Genomic DNA, 24,442 nt, shown 5'->3' with positions numbered 1-24,442 from the left:
CTTCTACTCTAACTACAGCTCTAGCATTTCTGCCCAGGTTAAATCAGTTCCCGCTCATGTCTTCACATTCTATAATTCCCAATTATAGGAGATCCTAAAACATAAGCTATTTGAATCAAGAATGACAAACTCTCTCGTGAAACATGTAATTAAAAATAAAAGTAGAAAACATTTGGTAAAGGTTAGAAATATTTTCTAATCCATTTTCTTCTTCTCATTCCAGAATGCCCTTATCTTGAGTGCTGAAATTTGATTGTTCTGTACTATGTTAACAGCACTTACTCATTAATCATGAACCTTCATACTTCAGACTAATGAATGGAAACAGTCCATTTAAAATACGTTAGACTTGGTGGTTGTTACAGTGACATTTTTGTCCTCAAAAAAATAAAAAAGAATGTACGTATGGCATAGAATGTTCACAGAAGATTCTTGGAAGATTTTTCAAAAGAAGCAGTGTTTTGTCCCATGAGATTTTTTTTTTTCCACTCTGGAACACCAGAATTAATATGATTCCCTGGCTCGGTGACTCCTACCCAGAGTAGCTTTAAATGAAATCTGGCCTATAGAGACTTGTTCATAATTTCTTGATCTTTCAATTATTTCATATTTCTATGAAGGAAAAAATGTTTTGACACTTAAGGGTCTTATTTATGAAGTAAGGGAAAAGGTAAGTAGAAATGTGTGTTGAGTAAACCTAGGCTGCCCCAAGGGCATTACAGTTAACAGCTTTCCTAAAGAGAAAGTGGTGCTTAAAAGAAGTAATTCCCAATAGTTCCCCCCAGACTAAAACCTTGTAATTCAGATGAACTCTTTGCATCTCATTTAGTCATTAGATTTTTATTACAGCCAACAAAACTTTCAGTGGTGAATTACTTCCCTTCTCAAGGGGACACCAGACTCCAATAATGTCTGCGCAAACTAAAATAATGAAATGGTTTTTAACCAAGCCTTAGGGATTAGAAAAAAGGAAAAAAGAAAGGGGCAGTAGGGCCTTCTCATCTCTACGCAAACCAAAGTGTGTTTTTTCTAGTCCTTTTTCTTGTCTATGAAAAAAAACAAACAAACAGAATTTAAAAACAGAAATGCCACTTGGCTTGGAGCTCCATTTAAAATCATTTAAAGATTTCTCTCTTAAGCTCTCTTAAAATACGTGTCACTTCCACAAGAAATATGGACAAATTAGTCTTAAACCCATAGCTCAGATAGGACTTAGGGCAGTAAATAAGTGCTTTTGAATGTATTCATGGTGTTAAGAAACAACATCTGCTCCATGCACCTAGGCCAGAAGCACACCATAAAAACCAATAATTTTGTTTTAACACAGAGGGTTGAAAAGCATTTTGTTTCATACTGTTACACTATGCCATCCATTTATAAGAGCTATTTAATGTTTCCTACATATGAGGCATAGGACTGGTTCTCGCCCTCAAAGAACTTATAATTCAGTTGAGAAGCCAAAGCTTAAAATGGTTTTAAAAAGACAGGATTAGCAGAAGACAGGGTGTAATTAAGTGTTAAACAATGTGGCCCAGATGCTAAGTGACCTAGGAGATCACAGGAAGTGGGAGATCCCTGAGGGCTGGGACTGTCCAGACTATATATTTTCAATAAACCCTTAAAATTATGCCAAGTTTAAAAGTCGTTATGATTTGTTAAACAAATGATGCTCATTTGTAATTTTTAATCATTTACGCGATTGGCCAGTGCTTCCCAACCAGTTCGGAAGGGCATACACAAAACGGTTGAAGCTGACAGGAGACATTATCATTAGACTCTCCCTGGGTTTGCTAATGAGGGGAAAAAACACACCTTCCTGTCGGATGACAGACACATGCATGGAGAATACGAGATTTAATGATGAGGAATACAGAACTCTGGCTGTAATTTTTGGTATGGGTTTTTGTTTCAAACTTTGTGCTTCATGCTAAACAAGTTCTAAGTTTTGGAGCTGAGTCATGGTTTAAAAAACATTTTTTTTTTTTCATTTTTAAAAATCTATTTCCACTACCTATTTTCCTTTCTAAGAAGTGGGCTAAAAGTGCAATGAGAATTTTCAATTCCTAGAACCAATGGGGAGGGGTGCTTTGTGGGGAGGAGACACTGAGCATCCTTTAATACTGAAGCATCTATCTGTAAAGCAACTTATCTTTTGAAATCACAAAACTTCCAGTGTGCATTTAGGCTCCTGGTCTTAAAATGCTTTTTACTTTATAGCTCAGCAAAGATCCTGGTCTCTGTGCCTTTCTTGCCTTTCTAGACTTTGTAATTCAGGCAGCTGGAGCTAAATTAGATTTGTTATAAGAAGAGTTTAAACTGCTAACATAGGGACATGCCTCATCTTGTGTTTTGAGTAACTTTAGGCAAGTTTGCAGAGTTGTAGTAAGCATTTCTCTCTCTCCATGCTTGTCAAGCTCTGGGTCTTCCCAAGAAACGTCATTTATTTCTCCCAATTCTAAAAAGAAGGGCTCTTTATACTAGCTGTACAACCAGGCAAAAGAGCACACACTCCCATGCTTCCTTCAGAGGAGGAAACCTGCACTAATGTGGGATAATTACATGTGGTCTCAGCAAAGTCTCCTTTGGAACGTTCTAATCAAGACTTCCAGCTTTCTGAGCGTGTGTGAGCTTTATTTTGCCATGCTTCCCGGTTTTGCATTCCTAATGAAAGTGAACTGACAAAGCGTGAAGTGGTCTAAGAAGCAAAACAAAGCCAGCAAGCATGCCTCTGGTGAGCCAAAATTAATCAATATTCCAGAAGCCTCGGGTTTGCTCCCCTCCTTCGCGGCGGTGTTTTCACTTCTCCCCACTCCCCCTCTCCCGGGCGCAGACTCCTCCCCTTTTCTTAAGTTGCGCTGATAGTAACTCGCAGCCCCAGAGCGCGTGTCTGCCCTGCTCCCGGCGCCCGCTGCTGCGCCGGACCCGCTGCGGGATCCGCCGGGTCACTGCCGCCCGCGGTCCCTTCCGCGCTACAAAACCAGGAAAGGTAAGTCTGACGCCCCGCGTTCCTGCCGGGCTTCGCTCCTCGCTGCGCTTCCCCGCCGGTGCATTTCCTTTCGCAGGCGGAGTAGCGAGAGTCAGCAACTAGCCATTTTGGTAGATAAAGTCCACGTTGGTCCTTTAATGTAAGGAGCGCGTGATGTCTGTGCCGTGTCCCCTCCGAATTTGAGGTTGAGTCATTCGGGCCGGATTGGGGGTAGATTGTGGTTCCAAAGCTAGGAAAAAAAAAAAAAATCAAGGCTGAGCTGGTCTGCTTCAAAAATGACTGGAAAGGGAACCAGAGATGAGTGAAAAGAGGAAAAAAAAAAAAAATCTGGCCACCCCTCCTTCCCTTCTCCCTAAACTTCTAATCTGCTGTGAAATCTCAAGCAAGCTGCGGGTCGTATGATCAGTGACCCCAACCTGCAATTTTGTTAAAATGTCAGAACTGTTCAGGCGAGTCTTTTTTTCCACACTTGGATTTGCCAAAGGCTTCGGAGGAGTCTGCTAGAGCTTCCCAGTGACCTGCCCCACAGCCCCACACGCTGGCTGCTGGCGTTGACTTAGACACACGGCCACAGGCACCACTGATTTTTACTCGGATTGATCACGGGAAAGATTATGGATCACAAATCTTAGGAAACAGGAGGAACCCTTTGATTTCTTCAAAACAACTGATTTCCACCCAGGAGAGATGGACTTAGATATATTTGAATAACCTAGGAGCACTTTAAAGAAACTAGTAACCACATGCTGTAATGTTTGGCATGAAAATTGGATTCATCTCCTCTGTTGTAGAAATCCTAAATTTTGAAATACCCAGAAGTCGCTGATGGTTTCCTCAGGAGACTGCAGATATGATTGCCACAAAGACAGATACTACTTTCTGCTTGTAATAAAAAAGAAAATGAATGACGATTTCAGATCATGCATAGATGGGCTCCGTGATCTTTGCTTATTCCAGGGAAAAACAATTTAAAAATGACCCTGTAAAATTGTCAAATATATTTCTGAAGGCCTGTGCATATATTCTGTTTTTTCCTTAATGAGGAAAAGCGTTACTTTATTATATATAACAGAAAGCTCTGACGGTGAAATATCAATATTCTCATTCATTTTATTGACCTGGTTATGCCTTTACCATGTACAGGACACAAGCCATCAAGTAATTATTGAGTGCTTCCTGTTCATTCAATTCAATTAGACACTTATTGAGGGTGAACATTGTGCAAAAAGCACTTGACTAGTTTGGGGGGAGAAGAGGGATGGGGACCGCTCAGTCACACTCAGGGATCTGATGAACCCTTTTATAGCCTCCTTGGAATGGGAAGGGCTGATTTTTTTTTTTAATAGAACACACAATTCTCCTATCTTCTTTTTGTTTGTTTGTTTAATTGCTTGTATATTCTGAACTTACACATATTTCTCACACGTGGTCCAGTGAAATATGCATATCCCAGCCCTGCAACCTGGCATTGTGGCTCTCTCTAGCCTTTGATTCCTCTTAGATGATGCAGTGTACCATCAGCTTGCCCTGTGTGGGGCCACACTGATTTCTCACCCTGCAGGCTGTAACTCTTGTCTCTTCTCTTCTGGTTCTAGTTGTGTTCTTAACACCAAAGAGGTCTGACTTTCCGGGCGTGATTCCGAAACACTGAAGTGTAAAGAAGAGTCTCTCCTAGAGAAGTAAAATATGACTAAAAGCAATGGAGAAGAGCCCAGGCTGGGAGGCAGAATGGAGAGCTTCCAGCGAGGGGTTCGTAAGCGCACACTCTTGGCCAAAAGGAAAGTGCAGAACATCACAAAGGAGGATGTTAAAAGTTACCTATTTCGGAATGCTTTTGTGCTGCTCACTGTCACTGCAGTCATTGTGGGTAAGTTATTTGATAACAACCAAGAAAAAAAAAAAAGAAAAGGATCTCGGTTCTCTGGGGCATCTGGCTACCTGAGCATATTATCAGATGGACTGATTGTAGGTATTCAAAATAATAGTCCAGGCTTGCGTCTGAACTGGAAGACTTTTTTTTTTTTTCTCCCATTAAATGACAGTCTGTTGGCATGTTTGGAGCAATGTATGGTAAACACATGGGAATCTGAAAGAAGCATCATTAGGCATTATGCAAATCAATCGATTGTGTGGAGAAGGGAAACAAATGTTTTCCCATCTCATGTAAGGATGAAAGAGTGATAATTTAATCATTAGGCCTGAGCAGTTAAATAACAAAACAAGCAGGCATGCTAGATTTGGCCACAATGTAATCATTCTATGATGTCACTTTCACATTAGTTTAGTTTAGTTTAGTTTCACATTAGTTTCATTAGTTTAAAATTAGTTTCAAACTAATTTATACAATTAGTACACCCAAAATGAGGTACGGGTTCCTAACAGTAATTCTCTTCTAACTGGTGCTGACTTGAAGCTGAGTATTGTGCCTAGAGGTAGAGGCTGAGTCCCTTCCGTGTTTGCACTCCCCCATCCAGTGACTGGAAAGAGTAAATTGAGAAAAGTCTTGACCCAGATCGTTTTCATTCGTATCTTGCCATAAATAGCCATCCCTTTTCTGAAACTTTTCAGCCTCTCACAAATATAGCATTGTTGACAGCAGTCTGTACTAATAAAACATTGTTCTGTTTGACTTATTGATATCTGAAATTATCACTTATTGCTTATGGTGGCATCGATCCTAAGATAAAGCTGAAGAAACAACTTACTTGGACTCTTTGACTGAACCAATATAGAAATCCCTAGGCTGGTAAATACATAAACCAATGCCATTGTTGTAAAAACTATCTAACATAAATTTCTACTATGTGGCCCAAAAGGGGAAAGGGGGATTGTGTACAGTTTTAATCTCTACCTTGGAGTTTGCCAAGATCTCCATCAAATATAAAGAGGTAATGACAATAAAAACTAAGAAAGTTTCGTAGCATGTAAAAATAAGTAGAACTTTATCCCCAAAATTAGGAAGACAACAGAAGAATAGTTTGTCACAAGACTTTAGATATATTCCATTTCAGCTTCTTTGGCTCCTTTTAGTAATTGTTGGGGATTAATGACCGTTCAACTAATTTTGGAGATGTTCAAAGAGAAAAGGTCCTGATTGACTCAGGGAAGCAATGGCTTGCTTTAGTAGGTTCCCAGGTTTGTTGTGGGTTTTGTTTTGTATTGTTTTATTTTAAGATTTTATATATTTATTTGAGAGAGAGAGAGCACAAGCGGGGAGAGGAGCAGAGGGAGAAGCAGGCTCCCCACTGAGCAGAAAGCGCAGACTCAAGGCCCTATCCCAGGACCCTGGGATCATGACCTAAGCCAAAGGCAGATGTTTAACCGACTGAGCCATCCAGGTGCCCCAGATTCCCAGATTTAAGCACATTCCTGGGGAAAGTATTTCAGCCCGGTGTCATTGTCTTGGAAGTTAAATGGTTAATGGTTGAATGATAAATGTTAAATGGTTGAATGATAGTCATCAAGCCAAACAGTAGCTGCCAAATAATAATAGCAAATGTTTATATATTATTCCAACCACTTTCTAGGTGTTTTGCCTGTTTTAGCTTACTTAATCCTCAAACAAGTCTGTGAGTGAGCAGGTGGGTATGATTAGTATGGTCTTTGTTTTATAGATGAGAATAATGAGCCTGGAGAGATCAAGCAACTTGCCCATAGTCATGCAGATAGTAAATGCTAGAGCTGAAAGTCAGGCTCAGGCTATCCAGGCCAGCCATCCTGTCTTCCTGTTCTGTGAACTAGTTGGTGTTTTGTGAGAGATGCCGGAAGAGAAACGTTGGGAAGTCTTCTTAGAGGCCAATTAGCAAACAATGCTAGATGCATTCCCATACCATTGTCATTTACTATATTATATGATTTATCCAGTTAAATCCGCAGAAAACTTATAATTCTCCTATACATGATTAAGCCGCATCCCTCCCGTTCATTGAACAAATACTCATTTATCCTGCAATCCTACACCCTTCATAACAGAGCTCAGCGAAACTGAAGTATGTTCGGAAAAGATGCAGAAACACTTGTTCAAAACGGCGTTCTAAACACAAGAGTTCGATTTCTAGAACAGGAATGTTTCAGTTAAAGAATAGAGGAAGGGAAAGTAATAAAACCCGCACATGGGAGGCAGATTGGTGGAGAAGCAATTTCCTAAGCGATTACAAAGACAAATCTCTAATAGTAGGAAGATAATGCCAGGATTTAATAGTCCATTTTCTCTATGAGTTCTGGGATCCTTTCCTAGCCCAGTGAGGACCTAACATTTGTGAGAACCGCAATGAGTTGGCTGGGCCAGGGTAGATAACTTGGCAGGATGTCCTCATGGTTGGCTTTACTAATGGAAACTGAAGAGGTAGAAGTAACAAGAAGGCATAAACAAAGAAGCACATAAAAAGAGCTCATTGACAGTCAGAGAGACCACTGAGTCTACACCAAAGACTTGGAAAGGCAAATAGACAACTTAGTAGCAAACAGACTAAGGAAAGAAGGAAGACTCCTTCGGTTATCTCTTGGTGTGTCTTCCATTGAGGGCCCAGTGGAAACAAAGGCACCATTTAGCTTATCCCTGGGTACCATGTCTACATCAGCCCTAAAAGAATAAAAAGAACATGTCTGGACTTCAACTCTGTAATCTGTTTGCTGCAGCAATAGGAAAAAAACTGGGTAGATGCTAGCAAGGAAGAAGAAAAGTTATTTTCCCCAAAGAGGAGATGAGAAGAACCAAATTCTTAGGTTTGAATCATTTTTAATTAAAAAAAAAAAAAAAGACCTACTGTCTAATGTCATTTCTAAGTGATGTCAAAGTCTGAATGTGCCATGCTCTTACAGAGCAACGTAACAGGGCACAAATTAGCAACCTAAGAGAAGGCATTGCCAAGTGCTAAGTCCCTTTAAGAGGGTTCATTATTAAAGCATTAGATAAAGTGTCTCCTAGGGCTGTTGCAGACATCTGTCTGACAAAAACCACACTGACGAGAGTGGTTACTATCTTTCTCTCTCCAGGAAGCACTTTCTCATTTCATACTGTGGTAAGTGGGATGAGAGTGGCTTCAGACACCTCACTAAAAAAAAGGGAAAGTCCTTTGTTGTGCTCAAGTCACACAGAATGCCCATCTTTCCATGTCCAGGGAATGAATAGCACAGTAAAAAATGAAATCTCAGGCTAAAAATTTTTGCAGAAATGGGTCATAAGACCAGCTGCAAGGGGAAGGAAATTAAACAGCATCGCATAGACTTGGAGGGTGGTTTTACTTGAGGGAATTCCCGAACACAGAAACTAGCACCTTTCTCTGTGGTTTGTCTCTCTCTCTCTCTCTCTCTCTCTCTCACACACACACACACAGACACACACACACACACACACACACACACACCTTTTTCGTTTGGGTTGTCCTTTATATGGGTTGGAGAAAAATTGGTGATTTTTCAGAAAAGAAAACATACTGACTCAATGTGTATAAAGCATTTCCCACCATTCCCTAATACTCTTCAGCAATGAATGTCAGTTGCACTAGAATTCAGTGACGTCAGTGATATCGCTGAAGAATATACAAGAAACCGGCCATGTGGCTGCCTCTGGGATGTGGGAGCTGGGTGTTTGGTAATGGAATAGAAGGAATATTACTTTCCTCTAAATAAGTGCTTGTATGATTTGAATGCTTTTGCCACATTTGTGTATTGTATACTCTTATCTTTTGTCTGCTAAATAAATGTGTGGTTTTGTTTAAAGATTCAGGGCTATTCAGCAATTTAACAAATACTGAATATTGGGTATCTGGCCTATGCTATGCCTTGGAGAGTCTCTGCCCTTAGGTCTTTTAGTAGGAGAGATGGATAAAATGAGATGACAAAGGAATGGACAAGGTTCAGAGGTAGTAACAGGGAGTTTCAAAATTTAAATTTAAAAATTTAAATTTGGGGGGCACCTGGGTGGCTCAGTGGGTTAAGCCTCTGCCTTCGGCTCAGGTCATGATCCCAGGGTCCTGGGATCGAGCTCCACATCGGGCTCTCTGCGCTGCAGGGAGCCTGCTTCCTCCTCTCTCTCTGCCTGCCTCTCTGCCTACTTGTGATCTCTGTCAGATAAATAAAGAAAAAATCTTTAAAAAAAAATTTAAATTTTTAAATCTCTAAACATTTTTTAAGTGAGATCATATTATCCATATTGTTCCATGTAATATATGGTTTTTGTGTTGATGCTTTAGAGGTTCTGCTTTCTTATTAACACCCATGTCGGGGGGTGGGCACCTGGGTGGCTCAACCAGTTAAGCATCTGCCTTTGGCTCGGGTCCTGGTCCCAAGGTCCTGAGATGGTTGCTCAGCAGGGTGCCTGCTTCTCTCTCTCCTCTCCACCTGCCCCCCAACTCATGCTCTCTCTCTCACTCTCTATTTCAAATAAATGAATAAAATCTTAAAAAAAAAAAAAAAAAAAGAAAGAAAGAAAGAAACACATGGGTCCTAGATGTATCCTGTGGTGGGAAAGAGTGTGGGTGTGGCTTTTGATGAAAGATATGCCAGCTGTACTATTTAATAGCCGTATGATCCTAGAGCAGGTGTTGAGCTGCTCTGAGCCTCGGTCTCCTCATCTACCATTACACCTATTATAGGCATCGCAGACCCTTGCACCGTGTGCCAAGCACTGTTGTAAGTATTGTTCACACAGGAGCTCAGTTTAATTCTCAGAACAAGCCAGGGAGGGAGGTATTCTTATTCTGTCTCAGATAAGGAAGCGGCTCAGAAACTTCTCCTACTACTGATGCATATTGACTGGGACTCAAATCGACCAATTGTGGTCCTCCGTTTAGACTCTTATCCACTCTTCCCAGAGCTGGTCCCTGCCCTCGGGACATGTCCCTTCCTACGACATCAGTTAGCTAAGGGTGTGTTCTGACCCAAGGACAAGAGTGAGGGAAAGGAGGGGTGACATTGGGTGACATTGGGACCGCAGTGCCCGAGGCAGCCCTGCGTTCGGTGGCGGCCTGCTCCCGAGCATTAGCGAAAGAGCGGGACAGCAAGCCTCTGCTCCCGTTTCTGACTTGGTGACTGCGGGTGCCAGTGCTACCAGTGGGGGTAGAATACAGGAAGAAGACTGTGGCAAGAATGGGAAGGGTGACGTGTTGATTTTAAGATGCGAATGCCCCAGCAGAGGTAGAGTTCAACAGGCTCGCTCTGCAGGGAAATTTTGGAGGTAATTTTGATATGGAGACTGAACCAGGGTCTGTCTTCTAGTAGGTTCTGTCTTTGAGTTTTAAACGAATGATGATTGTGAAGCAGGTTGTGCTCCTGCTTAAGCTACTCTGTAAGTGAGACTCTTCTCAGAACCCTGTTAACTCCAGGGCCCTTCTCTGTGAATCTCCCAGAAATGCCATAATGGTACTGTGTGCCTTGCACACATACACATTATCTAGCCAAGTCAGTTAGTTCAGTCAGACAGCTTTAGTGATGTGGTTAGCCATCAGCGGCCGCCCTGAAATGATGCGAAATGGGACCAAAGGGGCCGATGGCCAGAGTTAAGAGTGCGGGCCCCATGTGGCCCCCATGTGGGCCTCATGAACTGAGAAGCCGTGGATCCACCATGCCCTGCTCTGGAGAAGGGACACCAAGGTAGAGTGTAGGGACTAGTGATTTTCTTCTGCGTTGTTTTCTCCACCAGGGAGGAGAAATACGGAAAAAAAAAATGGTCAGGGACAGCAATAATAAATACCTGACATGTGCTCACGGCCCACGTGGATCCTGGCCCTCAATTTCATTCTCAAATAGCGTTTCAGGGAGCTGCCTCCTGTCGTGGGGGTGTCGTCCAGGACGGTGTCAGGGAGTGGATCAGAGCTGTGGGATCTGGAGTCTGACAGTTTAGGTTTATGTCCTCAGTTGTGGAACTGAGCCTCCTTCCATGTAAAATAGAATAACTGTAACACCTCTCTGCCAAGATTTATATTCCAGTCCCACCACTTACAACCATGTAACCTTTAATAATTTCCTTGAGGGCTGGGCAGGTGGAATATCCATAGAAACTATAGACCCCTCATCTTTTGCTTGCATCTTCGCTGGGACACCAGGTGAACATACACACTGATTTGACGTTGCAGTCTGCTAGAGACCTGAGAGCCAACGGGGTGGGGAAGACAGGCCAGCAAGGGGAGAAGATGGCCCCCTGGTTGAGGTCTAGGAGAAGTGGCTTCTATTTCCTTGGCTAGAGAAGAGGGCCAAGAAGACTTGTTGGAAGAGATTTAGTGGTTGTAAAGGGCTTTGAAAGGCTGAGATGAAAGGCTGTAGTAAGTGATACTGTCATTATCTGTCCCTCACCCACCTGGCCTCCTGAGCCAAGCAGAAAGTAATCCCCCAGGGGCAGTGCTCATCACAATACTGGCTGCTCAATGGAGGGCGTGTGGGACAGTAGACCCTTCCCTCTGGCTAGGAGAGCTGCTGAGAAAATGTTTTCAATAATTTTTTTTTTTTTAAGTACACAATTTTTGTTCCTACCACTTGGGACCAATCTGATAGTTCCCCACCTCCCTGGTTTCTCCCTTTTCTCCAGTGTTTTGGGGTCTACTGCCCATTACCTGCCACCCCTGCCAGAGTTGGGACAGGCTAGTCGAGAGGTTCTGGAAATCTGGGAGGAGTGCTGCTCGTTCCTAAGAGAATTGGTACAGGGGTAGAGGACTTGATGTCACTCAAAGATTATCTCTGGATTTTACTTTGCTGTTTTCTTCCTGTTCGTTCAGATGAGGAGCAAACCAAACAGGGAACTTCAAGTTTGTTTCTCTTTTAAGTAGTTTATCCAATAAGTAGGTGTGTTTGGAACACTTACCTGCAGTAATAAAACCTTGCATCGTTGAGGGTGCTCCAGTTTACAAAGAGTTTGCCCTGTGCACTGTCTAGCAGAGCAAGTCCAGGGCCAGTCAGTCCTCCCTAGCAGTGGCCGCTGTTGTCCGGAATGCCCGCGAGAAAGCACCGAGAGTCTGAAGGTCCTGATTATCGACCCATCTCTGCCATCAACTCACTCACTTTATGATTCCGGACAAACCTGCGGGCCACAGACTTCCTCGTCAGCAACTCATGTTTCAACTAATGTCTGCTTCCAACTCCAAAATTCTATCATTTAAAGTCTGATTTGCCTTCCTCTAAAGCAGAACGTATGGAGTCCAACACACCCATGTTTTCTTTCCACTCCTTGACGCTGTACGATTGCAGGGAACTTTATCCTAAACCTTGATCTTCTGACTCGTCTAGTCAGTCTGTCCCATGCACAAGCAGCCACCTTCTCTCCCGTTAAATTCTTGAGGACCGTCGTGTTCCTGCACTCTGGGTGGGGTAACCAGCGTGGGAGCCCACAGATGAGGCATGCCCCTGCCAAAGGCACCTCTCCCCGGCAGTCTTCTGCCCATCCCTCATAAATCAGAGGAGAAAAGCTGCGAGCCTCTGTTTTTGCTATAGAGCCAACAAGGCAGGAAAGAGCCTATGCTTCCTGGAAAAGGCAACTGAAATTGAAGCCCCATCCTCTCCTAGCCGTGCATTCCAGGCGTTGGAACACTTGCTATTTATGGAACACTGGGTGCTACCATTCTTCAGCTGTTTGGTCTGGCAGGTGAGAGATGGCTCATTGCTGTGAGATGAGGAAACACAACACCGAGGGCACAGAAGTTTAGACATTGTGTTCGCCCAGTATAAAAATGAAGAATTTGGGTCCAGCTTCCGTGCTAACAAAGTTGCCCAGCGCTTACTCCCTAACCCAAGAATATACCCATCACTATGCCCAGTCGAGAGAGGTCCTCAAGTGGTTTTGAAGCCAAAAAGAGGAGAATAAAATCCCCAAAACCAGATAAAGGAGGATATTCCCTGGATGAATTAAGACAAGAGTGGGAAAGTACTCCTTTTTCTCTATCAAAGATTCTATCCTATCAAAGATTCAAAAGTAAATGGAGGAGCAGCAAGTTAACAGGCACCCTTAAGTTTTGAATTTCAAGACTGAGTCCCCCGTCTCCAGAAAGGGCACCTCCATTCTTCTGGTACCCCAAAGAGACTTCTCCAGTTCTCCAACAATGATTCCAGGCCACAGCCCGCTTCTGCTTCCCAGAGAGAAAACAATGGGCTATTAGTGAGAGACTTTCCATTCAGAATCTTGTAAGATGAAGCTCATTTGTCCCTAATGAGAGACGGACAATCGCTGCCCTTCTCATCCTTTGAGACAAATGCATCCCTGGAAATTTCATCTTTAAAGCAAGTAAGGCCAAACCCCAGCGATCCATGTGCTTGCCGCTGCCTTCAACTTGTTGTTGAATGTGATTGGTGAAAGACGGATGGAGAAGGAACTTGTGAGTCTTTTAACAGACTGCCTATAACCACAGCTGTCTTCTTTCTTTCTTTCTTTTTGTCCTCTTGGATTTGCTTTTTTTAAGGCAAATGAAATAGCCATATAAAAAAGCTGAGATTCCGGGGCCACTTGGGTGGCTCAGTCAGTTAAGGATCCGCCTTCAACTCAGGTCATGATCCTAGGGTCCTGGGATGGAGTCCCACATCCGGTTTCCTGCTCCACGGGGGTCTGCTTCTGCCTCTGCCTGCCACTCCCCCTGCTTATACAGCCTCTTTCTTTCACTTTCTCTCTTTCTGACAAATAAGTAAATAAAATCTTTAAAAAAAAAAAAAAAAAAGCTGAGATCCCATAGACTTCCCAGGGCTTTTGTCAGTTTTGCCATTGCAGTGCTTTGCACAGTAGGATGGATGATGAAAGAGCATGTTACCTTTGCCTAGTGGTTTACAAGGTGAATTTGCAGCTTTGGTGCGTTGTTACTGCAAGGGCTAATGCGTGGAAGCCGACGTAATCCTATGATGATTGAGTGCAAAGTTTTTTCAGATTCGCTTCCTTGTCTCCAGAAAAAAGAGAACTGTTTGGTCAGAAAGTGATCCACTCACTAGAAATCCGAGCACAGCTAGTGACTTTCCTCTCCATGGCCCTAATTAAGTAAACTCATTGTTAAAGCAAATCAAAGCGAGGTTGAGGAGAAACTGACCCAGACCCAAAGGGACTTTTTTTAGAAAGATCCAACCATCTAGCTGAAATAATGTAGATTGGAATTCAGTCAAATTTTTTTTGGTCAAGTTTCCTTTTCATTTATTTAACTAATCTCTACACCCAACGTGGGGCTCAAACTCATGACCCGGAGATCAAGAGTCACATGGTCCTCAGATGGAGCCAGGCAAACAGCCTGAATTCAGTCAGATTTTTTTTTTAAGCAAGCCAATTTTTTTGCTTATTTATTTTGTCATTTTATTTATGAAATATATTTACATTGCCCAAAATAAAAAGTTCAAAAGGATATAAAAACCTTGTTATCAGTTTCTCGTGTGCCTTTAGAATTATTTTATGAGTATAAAAATGAGTACGTATCTGTCCCTTTTTTCCTTTTGTATACAAATGCTGGCATAATGTATATAGCCTGCTTTACATCTTGCTTTTTTTTGGACGGAGAGTTCACAAGCAGGCAGAGAACCAGGCAGAGAGAGAGGGGGAAGCAGGCTCCCTGCCGAGCAGAGAGCCCAGATGCAGGGCTCAGTCTCAGGACCCTGAGATCATGACCTGAGCCGAAGGCAGAGGCTTAACCCGCTGAGCCACCCAGGCGCCCCTACACCTTCCTTTTTTAACTATACAATACACCTTGGACATGGTGCCTTATTTGCACATAAAGAGCCTCGTCTCTCTCTCTTGGGGGTGTGTTAGATAGGTGTACCATCATCTCTTTAAGCAATTCCCAATTGACGAGCACTTAGATTGTTTCCAACCTTAGATATATTTGTTAAATGGTACAATGAGTAATCCTGTACAAAAGTTATTTTCCCCAGGTAAAGTATATCTGTGGGATACATCCCCAGAATTGTAACCACATTTACAGTTTCTACTCACTCATAACACCATTTTATTTTTTACCAGAAAGGAATGCAACAGATGCTAATGATCTTAGTAGAATAATTTTTAAATGACAATGGATTGGACATTAAAAAGAACTGCAAGATTATCTGCAAATTTAAATGCCATTTCACATAGCCTGTGTTAGTGCCATTTTAGGGAGAAAGCCACAGGCTTTCAGAACTCCTGGGGCTCTTCTGACAGCGTTGTCTTCTCCGAGTTGCTTGCCATGTGGATGCGTCTGCATCAGTAACCCAGGGCTGGTTCCTCTGGGCACCACTGGTAGAACAAGGCTGGAGCAGGTATTTCCCACCTCCACCAACAGGAAATACCAAAGCACAAAAGAATGAGCCAAGCCCGGCCCAAATCGCTGAAGGATGTGGGAACAGGGGAGTGGGGGAGGGTTGAAAGGTTGCCTCCCACAGAGTAGCTTCTCTCCAGGAAATGCCTGGAAGTTTGGGGTGAAATCAAAGACCGGGAGCAGCAGACCCCTTGGGCAGGTAAATTCACCATTACGCCCTTGCGCTTCTTGTAAAAATAAAGTAAAGGAATTTTATGTCACCGGCTTCAAAGAGCTTGCATGAGACAGACTCATGACTGCTCCAGCTTGGACTACAAGCTAGCCAAGATCTAAAATAGAAACTTCTATATGATTCCTCGAATCATTATTGCCTAACTGCCATGCTAACTGTGACGGCCAAGTTGACAAAGCACTTTTTGACGTATTAAACAATGCCTTTCTATGCCTTATCAAGGACCTTAAAATTCATGAGAAGAAACAAGATTCATAATAAAACAGCTAAGATTTATTTTATATTGTATATAGATAGATAGATAGATAGATAGATAGATGTATATATATGGTTCTTTTAAACTCAAAACCTTTCACCAAGAATATTGAAGTTCAAGAGGATTTTAGATACTGCCTATTCTGATCTATGCTTCCCATTTTGTGGACCCAAAAAAAAACCACAAAAGAGCTCCAAGGAGATGACATGATTTGAAGAGGTGGGCTGTGGAAATGGACAGACCTCGGTTTGCAACCCCATTCTGCCAACATCAGGCACTGGCCCTGTCGTCTAGACCAAGCGGCTTCCTCTTTCAAGAGTTCAGCCTCCTCCTCTGTGAGAGGGTGGTATTAAATCCTGCAGGTTTGATATGACGATTCAGTCCTTAAAGGCAGGTACCTACCAGCATCAGTTGCTGGCGGCGTCAGACCCAGAGCCTCATCTCTGAAATCTCAGTCCATGATCTTTCTATAGCCTCACAGCTGCTCTCCTTCATATTTAAAACAAAAACAAAAACAAGACTTGTGGGAGAAGCAGGAATCAGGAGCTTTCAGTCCTCCTTTGTCAATCTAAAAACCTATGCAATAGAGAAATCGTGGTTCTCATAAAAACTGGATTGAGACCCAGTTTCACAAATCATGAGAAAGAAATCACGGATTGGAGAAAGGGGGGTTCCTGCAGGTGGGCTACTGGGCTCACAGAGCACGGTGGGGAACGGGATTTACTGTGAAGCAGGAGCTACAGGATTCCTCCAAACTCCTCCGTTCCGTAAAGGTAAATGCGCGCAGCTGCGAGGCAGGAGCGGGGTGGGGGGGCTGGTGTTGGATGGGGCCAGCACTGTAGGCTCCGGCATCTGAAAGAGAACGGAGCCACGCTGTCTGCTCATCAGCAGTATACTGAGCACCTACTATGTGTCAGACACTTTTTCAGGGGCTTAAAATATGTCGGTGAACAAAAACAAATACCTCAGGAAAGAAAAACCTGGATCTCTTGGAACTTACCTTTGAGGAGGCTGAGACAAGAGAAAGCAAGCACACAAAATTAGAAAATTATATTGTGTTTTGGAAGGTGATAAGACCTCCTCAAACAAAGTCACCAGAGCGAGAAGAAAGTTCAGGGTGAGTGGCAGTAAGAGGACACTGGAACGACGTCTGGAAGTAAACCTGGGAACTTCTTCAAAGAGTGTCCCCAGCAGCTAGCAGAGCCAGTACCAGGCTCATAAAGCAGGATCGTGTCTGATGGGGAGCAACCATGAGGAGGCAAAGGTTGAAACAGGGCGGGGAAGGAGAGAGTTCTGAATATGGTAAAGCTGGGGAAGCAGGCTGGGGGCAGCCATCACATGGCTTTGGGCTTTTACCCCATGTGATGTAGGGAGCCATGAGCGGACAGAGAGAAACAATGCTCTGACTTGGGTTTTGAAATACTTGGGTTTTGTATGGGGCTGGGGGTGGGGGTATTTGCTCTAGGACGGCAGTGGAAGCAGGGAGATGAGTTGGAAGGCTATGTAATAGGCCGGGACAAGAAGGAGTATGATGTTTGAATCTTGGAGCATTCTTCCTTTATAAATTGGGGCGGGGGGTGCAGAAATGAAGCCTAGGAAAGATCACATGAAGAGTTAAAGGCAGTGTTAGGACTACAATCCCAAGATCATTCATTCGCCAGACAACCACAGAGCATCTTCTCTATACATGTGTCTACACCACACCAGAAGCAGCTTGACAAAGAGACTGAAAGACCTCTACCTGTTGGACAGCCCCCAACCGCCCAGGGCAGCCCACCTGTTGCGCGTGGGTGGGACCTGTGACTTGCTTCTAACCAATAGAACCTGGCAAGGTGGAGGATTCAGTCCTGTGCTTTTGTTGTTGTTGTTATTGTTGCTACATAATGAAAAGATCCTACCCGGGAAATAGTAATATTTTGTCGCATGAAACCAGTGTGCACTATCAACAGAAATGTTGAAATCATGGTTTTCCTTGAGCCATCTTGCATACGAGTGGACAGCATGGTACCCTTTGTGGCTAAAGATCAGCAGGCCGAGCTTATTCTGGGTAGGAGCCTGAATGCCCGCTGACTGGTTTGCAGATCAATGTTAGAAGCGCGAGTTGGCTCACCCCAGGTGGACATTTCGTAGTTTTCATAGGGCGGCCCCAAAATGCGAAGTCTTCCTCTCAAGATCAGTGCCACTGTTACTTTTAGATTCCCTTTGGATCTGAGTTTTTTGGGGGCAACTAGTCTTCTTCTGGAGAATTTTGTATGGTGAGCAGTAATTCTAGAAGGAATTGTTTCGATTTCTTGCCAATCTGTTCGTGACAGTTTGGAAATACGGTAGGGGAACTTGAGTAAAATTTCACTATTTTGAACTCCAACATTTATCAAAAGTTAAAAGTTAAATTGGTCCAAATTTTATTTCAAATTATGTCTCATTTTTTTCTGCTCTTACATATTTTCTGGCTTCTTCATATTTTCATTCATTTTATCAGATTAAATATGGGCCAAATTCTTTAAAGACGTCTTTAGCTTTTGACTTGCTGTTGTGTGTCTGGCTTTCAAAAGGAAGCCTGCAGTGGTATGTTCTTTCTGAGGCTCTAGTGTATACTTGGTGTCTTAGTTTAGAAAAGCGAAGTGATATTTAATCTTCCAAAGAAGTGTTTGTTGTGCAGACTCTCTAGGGAAAACATCGAACCCCTGAAGGACTCCCTTCTTGAGGTTTTTTTTTTGTATTAGGAGAACATCTTTAAACAAAAATGCATCTTTGTTTATCGCAGTCAACCAGCACGGTTCATTTTGATCACCCTCAATGTTCCAGTTATGATATTTCCTAGATTCCAAAAATATGATAAAATACCAAAACAGGAATGAGAGAAGACTGTTGACTGAGAATGAGCAGTCCGCGTGGAATCGTGACATCTGTGTGTTACATAATGCCACAAGATGCAAACTGCAAAGTTGACTTCAGCTCTAACTAAGCCTGTGGGGAGGCTATTCTGATTTTTCTCGTCACTTTTGCAGAGTAATCAATACTAAAGGATCTGTTCTTTTGCATTAAAGATCGGGCCATCAAGGTTTTTATTAGCTCTGGGAACCTCAATCAATGCACTTCAAGGACGTGCAGAGTCCTCTGCTCTGCAGAGGCCGTGAGAGCAGCTTCACCACAGTGAGGAAGGCCACCCCCACCCTGGGACCTCTAGTTCGTGGGAAGGGCAGAGAGTAGAGGGCTTTGAGAAGTCTGAGCACCAGGATGTGAGGATGTTTCTGGAAGACTTGTTTCATCGCTGGGCTGTGTCATCAGGAACCTGAACTGCTTACCCCCACCCCCCCCCCGCAAAACCAGTCTTCACCTTCAAAGTGGTTGCTCCTCTTGATAGGACGCTGACGGCCGGCTGACCTTACCACCAGGGCTTCACCTCTCATGTCTGGTAGAGCAAAAGCCAGAAAACAAAAATGTCTTTTGTTTATTTACTCAACAAATGAAGTGAAAAAAGCTGGATGTTGACTTCATTAAGTAACACCCACAAAACCTTTGCTCACCTCAGGCCCTGTTATTAGTTAAACTAATTCAAAATGGAACAAAAAGGGAGGCACGATAGTGTGTCCTAAACTTAGGCGCTTTAAGTTAGTACCATGACTGTTGAGAGGTGAGGAGTACAACATAGTGGGTGAGAGTCCGGGCTCTGGAGCTGGACAGCCTGGGCGTGAAGCCCACCTCAGCCATTCACCTGGCAATGGGGAGGCAGCTGGACCGCTCTCTGCATGGATCGAGACCCCACCCTGTTCCAGTGGGTGAGGTTGGCAGTTGACCCTCTCAGTGACTCCAGTTCTTTGTCTGTGAGGCGTGGGTAATACTCATCCTAGCCTCAGTGATTCTGTGAGGTAGTGTTTTTGTGAGGGCTGGGTATCCTGCGTGTAGTTGATGACAGCTAGCGATTATCCTTAAACATGGGAACCTGAAGCATGTTTTCACTTAATGTCCTTTCTGGCTTTGTTACTGATGGTTTCCAAGGATTACGATGTGCGAAGTGGGCTGAAGTGGCAAGCTATTTTAATTAATAAACTTTATGCAAATTGAGTTCAATCATTCCATCAAAAGGGATTCAGTGGAACCATTTTCAACAGTGACTTAGTGCTATGATAGCCGAATTGTGAGATCCTCAACAAGTAAAAGGACCTGTGATGGGTTTCAGCATGTGCTGGGTGTCTCTGGGACATCTCTAGCAGATCTAAAATCATTACTAAAGGGCTTCCAGAGTTCAGGGGTTGGAAATGCTGACCCAGGAGCAGATTGTCCTCAGGCCCAGGCTACAAGGATATGTCTGTGTTCAAGAGGCATTAGAGTATAGTAGAAAGTGCTCTGGCTTTTCTTTAAAATTCCCAAGTCAAGCCCTTACTAATTCTGTTAGCCTTGAGCAGGTTAACGGGCTTCTGAGCATCAATTGGTATATTCATTTTTTAAGAATAGACATGATAATAGCTACCTCATAAAGTCATATGAGAATCAGGCCACCATGGAGCCCATTAAGGGCTCAATAAATATTCCCCTTCCCAATATAATCTCCTCTTTCTTAGGAGTAGAAATGGCTCACTCAGTAAACCCAGAGATAGTAAACAGAGCAAAGCTTAGTCAGGGGCAAAACTGATTCAAGGAGTATTTGCAATGTGTGGTCACTCTAAATAACTCTTCTCTTCAAAGCTTTTGACCTGAAACTATCCCTTATGAAGAAAGAAATGGGGACTCCTATCTGCTGTCCCTACTATAAAGAAGAGCTTTAAGAAAACAGGGGTTCCATACTGGAGAATGTAAAGAAACTGAGACATTCTAGAGTAGGTGATGCCAGGACTACACTTCCAAACAAGAAGATTGTTGACTGGAAAAACAGAAGAAAAATATCATCGCCTCTTGAGACTTTGCCCCCCACCCTGGCTGTTTTCCTGCTGCTCGGTTAGACATCTACCTGGTGGACTGGAGTTAAGAGACATCATTCACCACTGCCCAGGACCCATTCACTGAGTGGGCCTGCTTTCCCTCCTAGCACCTAGATGAAAATTGGCAGCACTGGATGAATGTGGGATTGAATGGGGGGGAGAGGAGAGATCTTACACAGAGCTCCCAGGGAGGGAGTCTGGATATGGGTGTAGAGAGCAGAATACAAGGTTTGACTTTGGGAAATGGGATCTAATACACCTAGTATTTAGAAATTTAATCCCCTTCCTTCATCAACATTGGCTTGTCCCTTGCTCCTAAAACCTGTATCATTCCGTGAGCAGCTATTCTACCATTTTCATTTTCTAAATGATAACTTAAATAATTTAATTAATAAACAACTTCTGGACTAGTCAGGATCCTACCCATCCTTGGAAACAGTGTTGTATTTGAGTAAGTACATTTCTAATAACAAATAGCCAACTTAGAAATGAACTTGTAAATCCAGGCCTGGTCTTAAATTGTTATTTGGAAGATATCTAAAATTCCTAGTATCTTGATATGGTCGAATTCCAGATGACCAAAATGAGTTTTTTGTATTTATTGTGCACATTTTACATCATTATCATTGAATGACAAGTGTGTAAGTGCATTTAAATAAAGATCAGAATACAGTCAATTCCAATGAAATTACATTTAATTGGAAATAAAGTAAGGTTCGTAAATATTTGTTTAACTACTTATTATAAGATGAAGCAGCTATTTCAGTGTGACTTGGTCTTTGTTTGAACAGGCGGGAAAGAACTAGATACTACCAGCACCTTTTGTAATACCTATGTGCTGCTGATAGTACTGTGTGGAATAATGCACACTGAAGATTAGAATTAAATGTCTTACCCCAAACCAAGTTCAAGGAAGACTAAAGTTTCAGTATTTTAAAACAAAGCTAGCAAACAATCAAAGAAGGAAAAATGAATTAAAAGATTCATCTAAATTGGGAGGAGGAGGAAATTAAAGTTTATAACTCTTGAAGAAATCACCTAATATAAAAGGTGTGCAAATCCTATTTAATAAAAATGCAAAACACCTGGATATTTTAGAGTAATATATGGCCAGCAAATTAGAAAAGTAGAGCAAATATCTTACATATAAACAAAGAGTAATTATCTTTATTATGCAAAGAATTTATAACCAAATACACAGGCACGTGCACACACACACACACACACACACACACACGTAAAGTCTTCAACTATTAAATTTAGTAAATGCTTGGAGAATATACAATTATGAGAAATTGTTGACCTCATTAGATGTTAAGTAAATTAAAAAGAAATAAAAGATGCATACTATTTACTCATCAAATTTGCAAATTTTGTCTAACAGTTTTTTATGATAAATCTCTAAGCTCCTAGAGGTAGATAATACTAAAGCCTTTTCATTCACTAACAAAGCATTAAACTGAGGGGCCAACCCACTGGGAAAACAATTTGATAACATTGATCAAGGTCATCATAGTCTTTAATATGCTGGTTTCCTTTCTCTAAACTGCACTAAAGAAATGTTCCTAGTTATAAAACAGCCTTCATACATTCATCATGGTGTTCTTCATAAAAATGAAAAAATGCTAACCAACCTAACTATTCAACAGCAAAGGAAGTATTGAATAAATTTGGTACAATCATTGGATCTGATACCAGGAGGCTAAAAGCAATGCTTATGGCGACTGTATATGGAAAAGTATATTCTGTGTGATTTCCGTACATTTAGCTCTGTCTGAGAACATTCTAGGAAGAAACTCACAGAAGCACTAACAGTGGTTGTTTGGCTCTACTGGAGAGGTTGGAAGTCTGTGAGGTGGTCAAGAATGTGAGCTTTGTGTCCAAATGCCTGGGTTTAAATCCAAGCTCTGTCACTTGAGTCACTTTTTGACTTTGGTATCGAATAGCTATTGGAATCTGGCAAGTTCGAAGTTCACAGTGATTCAGTTTCTCCATCAGTGCATGGTGGTAAGATAGTTCCCACCCCTGGGGAGTTTTGTGATGGTTAATTATACCAACACAAGTAGCGCATTGACAATACTTGGCTTATGGCAAGAGCTCAGTGAGCATTAACTATTTGCTGTTTAAGTGGTAGAACCAATAGGGGCGGGCTTTTGCCTCTCTTTTCTGTGTTTTCCAGAAACACATTCTCTCTTGAACATATTATCGTTGCATTAGGAAAACACGATAAATATTTTTCCTAAATGCCCTGAAAACCGTATCAGCCAGATTTCCTAGTCACATAGATTCAGACTCTTACTTGGAATATCATCACAGCACATAATCAAAGAATGGATAGATACTTCATGGTTGCTGACGCCCAAGAAATGAAACTGGAATTGCTGTGACAACTGAAATGAACTTTGTGCATTTCCTTAAAGAAGAAGCCCATTTCATAAGAAGTTAGGGTGATTCAGTTTCCTTTAAAGAACTGCTTGCTTCCCTGGGAAAAACATGTCTGCTCAGCATTCTCTCCCCCTTCCCCAGACTCTAACTTCTAGATAAATCAGTATTTCTCTATAACTCACATGTTTTAGTAATGACAGGACAGGAGTTTTTAAAATATTTACAGTATTGGAATAAATACATTTTCTTTGGCAATAGGGAAAGGTGGGGAAGAGAGTAAATTTCCTCAATGTATTTGTTGATTTCCAAACAGTTCAAAAGTTATGGCGCATCATTTAATTTACAGATAAAGTTATTTTTTAAATATATTTTAAAGTTCCAGGAGCAGAAGGAAAATTAAGGGGAAAGTTGCATTCTCCTTCTCTTACTCCCCCTAAAGTTTTCAGGGAAATTTTTTGGAAAAAAATGCCTCTGCTCATTTTGGAGTCTTCTTTTGCCAGCAACTAACGAGTCTGTACAATACAGTTGCCAAGGTAATACCAAGACCATGTAGACAGAAAGCATGGTGTGCAGACAGGGAGATGATGAAAATGGATTAACAATGTGAACAAGAGGAATTTCTTTACTTGGAAAAGAAATTAAATTACACCACCCTTTATAAGTGATTATACTAGCAGTCCTAACATCTGTTGTTACAAAGGAAATTCATTATGAGGGGTTTTTTTCTATATTGCTTAGTTCGTGGATACATGATTTGTCTCCTAGTTATGCCCCTATCTTTGTAACTCTGTCCTGAGCCATGTCAAAGTGGATTCTGCTGCATTCAAGTTAGACAAAGAAATTTTTGGTTTGCTGAAGCCAGTAACATTTTTTCTCCAAGTCCTGCTGACAGCCCTGGTTTCAGCCAGACCCTTCTAGACTACAACCCACGAGACAGGCATACCCCTTGCTCTTAAAGCAGCACAAATATTTGTTGCTTAAATACATGTACTCCCGTCAGACAGGAGTGACCACCAGCCAAATCGTCCCTCTTTTCCCCAGATTGTTCCTCATCTCCCTAGGAATATGACTAAACTTCAGTTTTTAAAAAAACTCAATTTTTCTCTGTTTTCCCCCTACTTCAGGTACCATCCTTGGATTTACTCTCCGACCCTACAAAATGAGCTACCGGGAAGTCAAGTACTTCTCTTTTCCTGGGGAACTTCTGATGCGAATGTTACAGATGCTGGTGTTACCGCTTATCATCTCCAGTCTTGTCACAGGTACCATGTGCAGTGTGGTTCTTTTTTAAGTGTGCTTATTGCAAAAGATCGCTTAGAAAAGCAAATGCTTTAGGTTTCTGCTGGATGCATGCTCTGTTCTAGAAAAAAAAAAAAAGTCCCTTCAGAATGATGGAAAAGAGGCCTTAGTAATGCATGAATGATTATAACTCTCGTATTTTACCAATCACAAGAGGAAACAGATTTAAACAAC

The 24,442-nt window shown here is 42.2% G+C and overlaps 1 protein-coding gene across 1 annotated transcript in view; it reads left to right on the top strand.

Moving 5' to 3' along the window:
• The first annotated feature begins 2,842 nt into the window (after positions 1-2,842).
• The window catches only part of SLC1A3 (solute carrier family 1 member 3), a 74,883-nt gene continuing 53,283 nt past the window's right edge, over positions 2,843-24,442 (top strand). Inside the window, exons 1-3 of the mRNA XM_082724333.1 lie at positions 2,843-2,986; positions 4,582-4,853; positions 24,094-24,231. Coding sequence (XP_082580459.1) covers positions 4,673-4,853; positions 24,094-24,231 — 319 coding nt within the window. The 5' untranslated portion in view covers positions 2,843-2,986; positions 4,582-4,672. The remainder of the gene's footprint in view (positions 2,987-4,581; positions 4,854-24,093; positions 24,232-24,442) is intronic.

This window comes from Mustela nivalis (genome assembly GCF_964662115.1).
Source record: "Mustela nivalis genome assembly, chromosome: 3".
NCBI lineage: Eukaryota > Metazoa > Chordata > Mammalia > Carnivora > Mustelidae > Mustela > Mustela nivalis.
This window is presented reverse-complemented; position numbering and strand designations above follow the sequence as displayed.